The sequence below is a fragment of the Mixophyes fleayi genome, chromosome 2, assembly GCF_038048845.1.
Source record: "Mixophyes fleayi isolate aMixFle1 chromosome 2, aMixFle1.hap1, whole genome shotgun sequence".
Taxonomy (NCBI): Eukaryota; Metazoa; Chordata; class Amphibia; order Anura; family Limnodynastidae; genus Mixophyes; species Mixophyes fleayi.
The window spans coordinates 123,315,977-123,328,474 of NC_134403.1; the positions used below are offsets into that span (position 1 = coordinate 123,315,977).

General features: G+C 36.3%; 1 protein-coding gene across 1 annotated transcript in view; it reads right to left on the bottom strand.

Moving 5' to 3' along the window:
- Positions 1 to 12,498, bottom strand: part of UGGT2 (UDP-glucose glycoprotein glucosyltransferase 2) — a 244,100-nt gene that overhangs the window by 98,254 nt on the left and 133,348 nt on the right. Inside the window, exons 21-22 of the mRNA XM_075199909.1 lie at positions 8,972 to 9,178; positions 2,978 to 3,109 (exon numbers count right to left, since the gene is read on the bottom strand). Coding sequence (XP_075056010.1) covers positions 2,978 to 3,109; positions 8,972 to 9,178 — 339 coding nt within the window. The remainder of the gene's footprint in view (positions 1 to 2,977; positions 3,110 to 8,971; positions 9,179 to 12,498) is intronic.

Consider the following 12,498-nt stretch of genomic DNA (forward strand, 5'->3'; position numbering starts at 1 on the left):
TAGAAATTTTCACAGGTACAGGGAAACTTTAGAGGAATTTTTATAATAATGTAATAAGATAAGGCAGACTACAGATCCCTGACACCACCTAGCGGTCGAAATTATGTGATGTTTGGTCCATAATACTCGCAAAGGACAGCAAAATATGTTTTTTCAATTCCATAATGGTAGTAACACCTGGAATGAAATTCGTAAGTCATCAGAGGGGATGGGATGGGATGCTAACCATGCTCGGAAAGGGGAATTCTCAGAAGAGTATTTTGATTTTCTTCCCATATTAGGAGCCAAGAAGTGGACAACTGCAGAGGATATCAGAATGTTACAGGTGGACCGGACACAGGAAATGAAAGAAGGGTAGGAAAAAGTAAAAATTTCAAAACAACTGATATTTTTTTCTTTCCTACAAGATGGATGAGAATTAAAGCACCTGTAGCAGATGATATGCCTGACAGATGATACAAGAGATCCTGAGACGGTCGCGAAGGACACAGAATGGCAGGACTTGGACACAGATGAGATCCAAACCAGATGTCAAAGATGACTGTACCCCACAAGACCCCCCAACGTACATTGCGAAGATGATGACATGATGAAGAGACACCAAAGAAGGAACAACCTTCGGATCTTAGATTTAAATGTTGAGGGATAATTTATTGGGGTGCACCTTGACATGTGTTGATTTTTTTTCCTACTGTCAGTAAATAAGACAAGGTTTTTTCATCAGACATACCAACGTAAGAGATCCATTAGCTTCTCACCCCTTTCTTATTTGATATTCTGTACTACACATTGCCTTACCATAATTAACTCCAAACTCACAAATATATTATATATATATATATATATATATATATATATATATATATATATATATATAACCCTATTGATCACCTGCTCCCACACACTCATACATGTTGCATACAATTACTAGGAACACTGATAAGAGATGAGAAAATATATCTGTCAGTCTAACTGTAATGACATACAAATGACATCAGGGGGAATAATCTATTATTTATGTTTCACTTTATAACATATATCAGAATAAGACTGTATTGGCAGTAAATTAGGCCATTGCGAGCACATGTATTAAGATGGCTGACACGGTGTTTGACTCCTGTAGTGCTGTACAATTGTTGAAATTCCTGTTGTGTTTGGGAGAGATTGCTGATTTAAATGGAGGCATTTGTGTTATACATGGTTCTGTGTTGGTTAAGTTTTGGTCATGGATGCATGGAGGGTGATTGGATGGTTCAGGAAGTGGTCAGTTTGTTAAATATAACGTTTTGTTGGACTGTTGGTTTAAAGGGTAGTTTGTGGCTCTGACTCTCTGAGATAATGTGATTAAAATACCATGTGTTAAAATGTTAGATGAATGGAGTATGTCTGTGTGTTCATCCATACATTTGCCAGATTATTAAGGAGAATAAAACCCGTCAACGGAGAAAATCCTTTTGCATATACGCATAGGATAATGCAACTTTATCCATTTATTTCTAACACGATCAAGTCTTTACTTTCTCTACGCTAAAGTGGTGTGTAAGTATACACACTTGAACAACTGGTGCAAGCTCTTTTAAAAATAATAGCAATAATAATGATAGTGCTGCATATGGCCAAATAGTCTGTATTCAACCACAAAGAACTTGCCTAAAGTTCACAGAAAATGTAGGCTGTGACATCAAAGAACTTTCAACACTGAAAAATGGTCAATATATAACCTAATGTATTCACAAAAAGAACATGCAATCTTGTAAGGCAATAAAAAGGCGATATATGCAGGAAAAAAAACCAAATGCAAATTAATACAATATATAAAAATATAAATTTGAAAGATAAAATTATATTGATGAGTACTGGAGACATTTACTGGTGAAGCACCTAATGGCAAAAAGGTTGTAGTGGTCAAAAAATATCTAGATGTAGCCTTATCTGATTTGCATATAGGCACATTGCTCCCCAGTAGAGTATCTGATGACCAGATTACTCACATCCGGTGCCAGCCACCGGCAGTTCTTCCTATTGAATTACAATCACTTTCATTGGCTGCATTGATTTATTTCACTTCTGTGAACTACAGCAGCCAATCTGTGCTCACTTAAGTGAACTCTAAATGACTACTGAAGTTCAACAAGCAAAATAAATCAGTGATTCTAGGGACATAGCTGATTGATGTCCTTTTCAAAGTCCCTAAACGCAACACAGCAACACAGAAATTATAATATTTGCTTAAATATGCTGCGTTTGGCAGCCTGAGAGGAAGGGGGTTAAAACCGATGGACTGACAGATTTTCCCAGAGACCTGTTATCTCTGCAACTATCAATTTACTACAGTGCTATTTTGCTGCAGTTTCTCTTGATTATACCAGCCAGAACCATGGAACAATTATTCTAGTGTTATATTAGTTTGTTTTTCATTAAAATACTTTTGCAAAATGACCAGTTTTTCCATCTTAAAACACAATAATATAACTGTTTTATTATTAAGAGAAACTGTACAAATTATTTTAGGTAAGTATTAAATAACACTTGTACCATCAGTTATTGACCGTGAGTGAATCGGTTCATTAGTGTTAGCTTTGTTTATGCAAATCAATACAATAAAGTAAAACAATAACATTTAACAAACATTATAAGCAAATTACATTGAATTGCACCACAGAAATGTACTAATGTGTCATGATAAAATACCAGTATGTTTTCTTTATCCATTAATTCATCAATATTACACATAAAAAGATGAATACTAATTTTAAGTAGATAATGCTTTTTTAGAGAACAGTTTGTCCATCCTTAGTTGTTGTTTAGCTCTCATTTAGCTTGTGACAGACTATGTCACAAGCTAAATGAGAGCTAAACAACAACTACGGATGGACAAATTGTTCTCTAAAAAAGCATTATCTACTTAAAATTAGTATTCATCTTTTCATGTCACACAAAATCTTGTTAGAGTTTCAGCTCATTTAACTAATCTTACCCATCCATTGCTGATCACAGCGACTTGCCCAGGCAATAATTTGAGAACTTCGCGACAGTATAATTCTTGAGTCCGAAGTATGTCTATCCCCATAGTATTATACTTCTTCTCAAAAGCATCATCATCCATTTCCTATGGAAACAAGTCATGTGTAAGACACCGACAAGGATGAATTGTGATTCACGATGTCCACTGCATTTATAGTCTGTGTATCTCTCTCTTTATTTCTTATGTTTATTATATATATATGTATATACATATACACACACATACACACACAATTTTTTTCCAGCAGAAGATTGTCCAGAGCACCACACTGCTTCCGACGGCTTGCCTTCTTCTCATAGAGCATTCAGGTACTATCTCTTTCAAAGGTAAACAACGCACACGCACCTGGACTTCCACATAGTGTAAAAGAAAATGTGATTCATCAGACCAGGCCACCGTCTAGCATTACTCCATGGTCCAGTTCTGACACAGGCGTGCCCATTGTAAGCACGTGCCCCTACAAGACCTGCAGTTTTGGAGATGCTCTAAACCAGTCGTCTAGCGATCGCAATTTGACTATTGTCAAAGTTGTTCAAATCCTTACAAGCAGGACAAATGGGCAAGTGTAACACAACAACTTCAAGAACTAACTGTTATCTTGCTGCCTAAAAGATCCCATCCCTAGACAGGTGCCATTGTAATCAAGTAATCAATGTTATTCACTTCACTTGTCAGTGGTTTTAATGTTGTGGTATATATATATAGTATATAAATAAATACAATAAAAGGTAAGGCTTTACTGTAACTTTTGCAAAGCTTCATTGTACATGGTATATTATAAATGGAGAGGTAAAGACATTAATGTAATGAATGTATGTGTGTAGAGCGAGAGAGCGAGAGAGAGAGATCTCCGCACATACATTATATTTTGTATTTCTACTCCTTTATCCTTGACAGAGTCTTGAATTCCAGACTAATAGCATATGATTGAAACAGAACTTATTTTGAGATGGTCTGTAGCCTTTGATAAAAGCAGCAGTGAAATGCCCATGCCACATGGTCCTGCTGCCATCTGCCATGCATGTGGTGATCACATCTTAGACAGTAAAGTATAAGTGCATGGTTGGGTATAAATAACTCATCTTGAGAAGACTGCTTTGAAAATATCTACAGTAGATGACATCCGAGTGCCCTGAAGCTTTCCCATTAAGAATGGTCTTTGGAAAGTGTAATTCCTGGGATTTCCTACACAGACTCTTTAGACTTCTAGTACCTGTTTAACAATGTAAGTTAAGACTGTACCTCATAATTAATAACATTTCTGTATCTGTTATTCCTTCTCTGTTGAGTTTCAGAAATGTGCGAGATGAAACAAAGTTAAGCTGAAAAATTCACTGAACATATTCTCACCTTGCAACATGTGTTCATAAAAGACTAAAGATGATATGCCCATATAAATTACAATGCTGTCCTTACAAAATTCAACATGGAATGGGCTTGCTAAATAAAATGTCAAAATTACCTAATTTAAACTTCTCTTTAAACACAGTAGAAGGGAGCACATTTCTTTTCTAAGCCACTAAAATGCTACTAAATCTGTATCTTCCCTCTCATTTACATACTGTGGGAATTATAGAGGAAAGGGAGAACACAAATTAAAAACCTAACATATAAAAGTAAGATACTCTGGAAAACATTAACATATACAACCTATTCGATAAGTAAAAAATTACTACAGTTGCATGTTAAATGTATTTTAATAAACAAAATCACATTCTAGAGGTTTAACCAAAAACCTTTAAAAGGGAAATGTTGTCAATCTTAATTATTTCCTCCATTGTATTTTAAAATAACTCTTCAATATGAAATTACAGTAAAAAACAGCAGTATACTCTCCTTTAATATTATTACAAATCATCATAGTCCCATTTAATATTATTACTAAGTACTACTAATATCTCATGATAGTAGGCATCAAGCCTTTTATTTTTTAATGCAAATATAAATATATCTTCCTTATTCTAAAGACATAACCTTAATTGCTATCACAACTGTATTCACTATACAGACAAATAAGCACAAGGCTAGTCCCAGTGCTGCTCAAAGGTAGTATAAAAAATGTTTTATGTTTATTTTATTTACTTCATGAGCTTTACCACCCACCTATTTTACTACTAAACATAATAAGGGAAGGGGTTGGATAGAAGTGCATGAGAACTTCAGGTGCACAATTTATAATACCCCTATAGTGATCTAAAAATACAATACACATACACATGCATATTTAAACACAAGTAATGAGTAAAAATGGCTAATCTGTGATCGTTTGAAGTTAATACAAGAACAGTGACTAATTTGGTCATTAGTTCTTATAAACTTATTTTTCATAAACCCATATTTACTGCTACACCTAGAGAAAATGTGCCTCTGATACTGTACCTTTATGCAAACGATGCCTTAAACAGATTACATTCCCTGTAACAACTGAAAGGAGATGTATCATTGAATTAAATTCCAAAATAATATGTTCCAGTTTTAATCTATATGTAAATTCTAGAAATTACTTTATATCCAAGTTTTGATTGGCAAGAAGAAGTCCTTCAGAACCATGATTAGCATTTGCATTGAGGAAGGGTCAGAGACCAGAAGTAATGCAGAATACACAATTTTTGTCTACTCATTTATGAAGTAATCTAGCTACTCATTTGTGAAATCAATTCCATACTTAGACTGCACCGCAATAATTTTACATATCTTAAAAGCAATAAACTTATATTAGCTGTGGGCCTTTCTTAATATGTTAGCATATTACATTCTTCAAAAAATTATATGTGCCAAAAAGAAAACAACATTAAGTGTTAAAGGGGAATACACTGCTGTTTTTGTCCTATGGGAATGACTACCACCCAAGTTACTTAAAACAAATCCATTTTCTTTTTACAAGCACAATGGTGGGGTTTAAACCATGGAACCCCCTGCTTTAACAAAAACACACCAGATAAGTGTTCTACTAGCATAGAAGACAGGCGCGGGCTGGCAGATATCAGCCCGAGGTCGCACAGGCGGCCGCATCCCATGACACGGGATGCGGGCGCATCATCAATGACGCAGCCGCATCGCGCGTCATGTGATGCGGCCGCCTGTGCGCTGACGCGGCCGCATTCCATGTCATGAGGCCCTAACAGCGGCATGTCTAAGCGGTCCGGGGGGGCGATGCCCCCTTGCCCCCCGGCCCAGCCCGCCCCTGATAGAAGCCAAAAATTTTTTGTCAGGATTTCGGGCAATTTGAATGATTAAATGGTTGATTTTGTTACCTGTAAACTTTGTTTCCTTCTGGTCCTGAAGAGCAACATACTAGAGAGATAGTCCCTACCCCATGGGCAGGACAGAAATCACATTTATTAATAAAACCGGCCATTCCCCAGTGGCGTTAACATTTTACGGCAAAACCAAACAGGCAAAAATTCTGCAAAAATACTTTAAAAGGAAGTGAGATCTGTGTGTAGTCATGAAGAATCTGAAGGAAATTGAATTTACATGCAAGACATTCAACAATTCCTTCCATTCCCCTTAACCTTCTCCATAAGATTGCAAATCCAGCTCATAATATCTCACTAAAGGTATGGAGTGACTTCCAGGTGACTATCGTGGAGATGTTTTGTAGCTGAATGGCTGCTCTTCCTGCCTATGAAGTCACAATTGCATAGATAAAAAGGTGCACTACTGCTGACTGATTGAGTCTGATCTGCTTTCTTGCAGGTTCAGATGTTCTCCTAGCAAAATTTACAAAAAAGATAATAATCTTATTTGTAACTTGATGACCGTTTCCTGTTTTCCAAACATCTTTTCACGTCCATGTCCATGTGCAGCTTCACCCACAAACTTCCTTGCGGTTGGACTATGGAAGTAGTAATCGTCTGACTAAAGCCAAATCAAATGATCGATACAGGGCTTGATTGGCAGGGCTTAGATTTTGCTGATCAGAGTAACTAATAATAGTCTTAAAGGATAAGTATTTCAAAGCACAATCTGTTAAAGAATCCAATTTACTTTCCATGAGGGATTAGAGAAAGTCCGAATGAGTACAAACTTTTCATTAAATATCTAAGCTTTACATTCCATTCATCGTTAATGAATTGTCTAATAAGTCGACATTTCACAAGTCAAAATGCCCTAATTCCTGCATAATGCAGACACTTTCGCCTTCATTGGTTTTATCCCCATCTGGAAACATACCGACAAGAATTCTAAGGCTGTGGCAATCAAGATTTACTTTAGATCTTTGCACCATTTCTAAAAGGTGTTCTTCTGTTATGCCTATACCCTCTCTGGCAGAAGCCTTTTTAATAAACATTAGCCTTTCAACCTCCAAGTAGCTATAGCCTGCTTCTTAATGTTTTGTTGCAGGACTGGAACATGTCTCAAAAGATCCTTCACAAGAGGCCACCTGAGTGGCTCATCTATTATTAACTCTATCAGGGCTGAAAACCATGTGCTCCTTGGCCACTAAGGCAATATTATAGTGACTGAATTCTTATCCTGCTGGTTATTCTTCCAGACCTTCTGAATTAGCTGTATACGTGGGAAGATATATGTAAACAAGAAATTACAGGTCTAGGTCAGTGCATCCACTACTAGAACAGTGGTATTCTTTGCTATGAACCTGGGAATCAGAAAGAGTAGGAGTAACTTCCTAGGCCTTTCTAGTTATGAAGGAATTGGAATAAGAAATTAATGGCATCCAAGAGAGCTGATCTTTTCAACAGATCAAATGGTAGACAATTAAGCCTGAACTTGTAAGGTAGTCAATAAAGTTAACTACTCTAATGACCTAAAACCCATCCCTCCCTAGTTCAGGTGTTAATGTTGTCAGAACTCAGACTTTTTAGGCTGTGCTTTAGATGTACCATTAGGTTTGGGCTCTGTATAGTCATCTTTGACTGGTAGAAACATTGGTTTGCCTTGGGCCACAAAAAAAATGCATGAAAACTAAATAATATTGTAAAGCATCCAGTGTGGTACAGCCGAACAACATTCTTTCAGAACAGCTGCTTTTGAATACATTCTGCCCTGCTAGTTCTCAACTTAAACAAAAAGATGAAAAACTTTGGCAGTTACAGGGTAGTTAAGAAGAAGGGGAGAAATCTGTGATCAGTCTACCAAACTGACTGCATAGACAAAAGCCTCTTTCTGAGTCTACAAAACACTGACAATGCAAACTGCACACTTTCCTTCAGATGCAGGTAGAGATCAATAATGAACCAGCAGCCACTGGCTATTATCCCTCTCCCCTGTCTGATCACTAAGGATGCTGTGCAGGAGATCCCAAGTCCACCCTAATGTAGCCTTGAGCAAGGGAGTGGAACACATACATTAGTAATGTGTCACAGCTAAGAAACTTTACAAGCAACCTCATCAAAACAGGAACACCTTCCCTATGGCAAATACACTGGTGAGTGCCCTCCTACTGCAACTCAGGAATTACACTGAGCCCTCAGAAGTTCTTTCCACCACTGGGTAGAACAAGAAAAACAAGTAAATGTGGGGATCCCATTTATATACTTATTCCTGTCTTGCCCTCAAGGATACATAATATCTTTCTAGCCTACTACCAGGGTGCATGAAGGAACTAAAATTCTTGAAACCTCAATATTACGAGTTTCAAATTAATTACCAAAGTATGACAGAGAGGAAACTGAACCTTTTGGAACACAAAACAAAATTGTAATAAAGATAATATTACATTGCTCTGAAGGAGTACTACTACAATGATGGATTGCAAAGTCATTTTTTACCCAAACATTTATAGTAGAGATCTTTATTTGATTTCATAACATAGGATTAGCAAATGTTTTCACAGTACAACATTTTAAATCAAAATGGTTTACGCTTATTTCCTGGGGGAGAGCAGAATTTAACTGCTGGGTTTAATTGCATTGCAGATAGGTCTGCAATTTCTATATATTCACCTTGAAAGAATTCACACAGCAATAAAGGTCTACTTACCGAAACAAGGAATTCTTTTATTTTCTGCCCTTTAGTAAGTGCATCCACGGTTTCTTCTTTTGAAAGCCTTGCAAAAAACGTCAGTATGTTATGGCTTTTCTGTGTAAGAAGAGCAGCCCATACAGCGCGGGATATCAGAGTGTTATCTTCAGTTATTATGGAGGTGGGATTGTTTATTATTCCAAGTCGGACAATGTTGCTTTTTTTCTAAAACATGAAGGTAAAAAAAAACAGCCCTCAATTTCACAATACAAAAATAACACAGTCAATGTGAAATGATCTTTATTTCTAGAATAAGCTAAGATGTGGATATGTCTGCCAGGATAAAATTAAGACATTTCTGTCAGTAGGATAGACTTAGTAAATGTATAATCTCAATCCCTACAAATGCAGCCAATAGTACTGTTTTTGAAAAAACTACAAACACCACCCCATCCAAAAACGTACACTTGACAAGTTCAACAAACCCACACACACTCTCACCAAAACTACAAACACTTAAAGCTTACATTCCATCTAAATCCTCAATTTTTAACAACCTCGATGAGACAAACTGATTTTGGAAGGCGGTGCACAAGCTGCATATGTTCAAAATGGAAATGAACCCATAAGTACCAAGTTACACTGAGCAAGTAACTCAGCACGTTTTTGGCAAGCACAGCAAAGTATTTAGTTAAAAAGTATCTTTCATGGCTAAATCATTTGTTTAGCCCAGAAGAGATTTTGTACAGTTGAAATCATTTCAGTGCATTACTTATGGAGCGCTCTCGAGCACCCTAATTTATAATCCTATCATAATTCTATAATCACCTGCACTCACTGTAGAAATGTGCACATTACTTCACAATGTCAGGTTTACAATACATGGTTTCCGCTCCAGGTCAAAGCGGGGTGCACAGACTGTAAGTGATTAGAAAATTAATGGCGAGACCGGGGTGAAGGTAATGCAGATAGCGTATGGTATAAAGACTCAAGCAGAGGGATTTAGCAATTAAAACATTAAAAACAAGCACATTTTCTTACTGAATAAAATTATTGCATTTAATCCATAAAAGTAGTAAAACAGCAAAAACCAATGTGCCACTTTTCAGCTTTAACGTATGACCAATGTTTGGGAAATGATACTGAAGAAAGGGTCAGGGAGACAGGAAAATGTTTTAAGGATCATTATTGCAAAATGGTGACTTCAACAAGGCAAAATACATTATTTACAGAATAAAAGAGAACAAAAAAAGCAAAGTGTAATATGGTGGTCATGTTTCATGTTTACAGTTTGTGCAATTTCCAGACTGCCGAGAGCAATGAAGGCCACTTTTATCAAAAAGGAGCATTTATATGCCAAACAAGGTTATTGAAACGGCTTTCCACTTTCCTATCCAAAGGATCTTTCAAATGGCAATGACCTCCATTCTCAAATGGAAGTGGTTGGCTGAAAGACTGGCTATAGCAGCATCAATTTTAGGCAGCAAACACTACTTTGAAGGCTGTTTATCCACAAAACGATACATGCGATCAAGTCTCTTGTGATCAGGCTGACATCTGTCTGGCTGTTCCCATTCCTTATTAATGAGATACTTAATAATCTTTTGCACTTGGAACACTCTGCCGTTGTTGTTGATCCATAAAAAAAGTAATCTTGGAGATTGAAAGGAGCTGGTGTATGATCAATCCTGATTATTCTGTTAATATGTTTGTGAGGAAACCACCCTTAGCTGGGATGGTGATTACCCTCTGTGGGATTCAATTCACTCGGGTAGACCAGAATATATCCATAAAAAGGCTTTATTACGACAGCATAAAACCATAAGACGTTCACAAGGTACAGGGTAAATGATAGCTTGTACCCTCCAGTAGCCTCTTGCATTCAGCACTCCAAAGTAATAATCTCAGTATCTTTTCAGAATCGTATCCGCCCGCAGTATTACCACTACTGATTATCTAGACAGTCCTGTATCCCCCAGCCTGGGCTACTGCCTCACATAGACCCTGTCCCAGTAGGGTTTCCTCCGGCAGCACTGCAATGCCTTCCCAGAGTCCTGTTTGCTTATGTACACTAGAATTTCCACACCAGGATTCTACAAGCTAGAATAGCCTCTATTGGCATTCTGCTCTCCTTGTATTCCTGGCTGTTTACACAGGGAGTTATGTCAAATGTCTCAATCACCCCCCTTTCAGCAAGGATCTATCAGTGGGCACTTAAATTATTTAAACTTTAGACATACTGTCTCTGTTACCTTGATTATACAAGAGAATGGCTTGACTGAATCAGCTATTTAGCTGGATACTCTAAGCAAATAAACAATATTACATCAGGGAATGACACTTCACGTTTGTTTGAGACATTAAGACATTTGACACATTGTATCTGCAACGTTACACAATTTGATTCTGTGATACATTTTGATACAATAATATTTATATTGATACATATTAATACATTTCCCAATGCAATTTCAGCCAGTATAGTTTCGTGGAATCACATTGCATATCATCTAGAAGTTCTAACCTAATTACCTCTCAGATTACCTGTTGACCTAGCTAATTAACTATTTTAAGTTGTTTTTAAATTGATCATTATATATTTCTTTTGTTTCTATTTCTAATAAAGATTTTCTGTATATGCTACACTATGGTAATGCTTAATATTAGTCCTTGCTCTTTAAACTGAATCTTGAATTTATGAGCAGTGAGACGGAGGAGAATTTGGTGTAATCAGAAAAGTTGTTTTCTGACATTGTCTTTTGGTACAAGGCCAATTCACTTTATGTTTTTAACTTTCAGGATGCATGTTTTTTTTCATTTGGACTCTTGATCAATATACACAGTAGATGAATTATTGACAGATGAGTTCTTTTGAGTAACAGTATTACTGTTTTTTTTTACATGTATTTAAAATTATGGAGACAAGTGACTGACAAAAACAGTGTGTAGCAAATGGCAGGTATTTTGTATATTTTTCACACGTGGTGTGCCGTTTAACAGTATGACACTATACATTTTTGTTGTGTTTTGTTTTTTATCATGCATTTGGTCTTATGAGAACAAAATATTCACTAAAGTCAAGGATTTTATAGGATTAGTTTTTGCTTGGCCATATATTTATGAGCAAGCTTTTAAATTACTACATTATCAGACACAATCTTCTTTTACTTCCTTTTTAAAGAACTGCCTGACTGAGCAACAGGTATTAAGAGGACCACAGTCACCTGTAATTTAAGGGAGTATATTGAAAAAGCTTTGCTATATTGCACTTTTTGGAACTTTGATATATTCATATTAAAGCTCTGTGATAATCACCACACATAACTATCCTTAGTACCAAGTAAAAATAAATGTTTAAAAAAAATAAGCCGATTAAAGAGCAGTTTTATCATTAAAATACAGTTCAGGTACAATCTCCCATTTAATACTTTAAACTTATTTTAGATTTTCACTCATAAATTTTTGTGAAACTTCTAGCCTTGTATCATTATACAAAAATGTGCCCTGACACAGTGATTGGTAATGTATTTGTGCTGTGCAATATG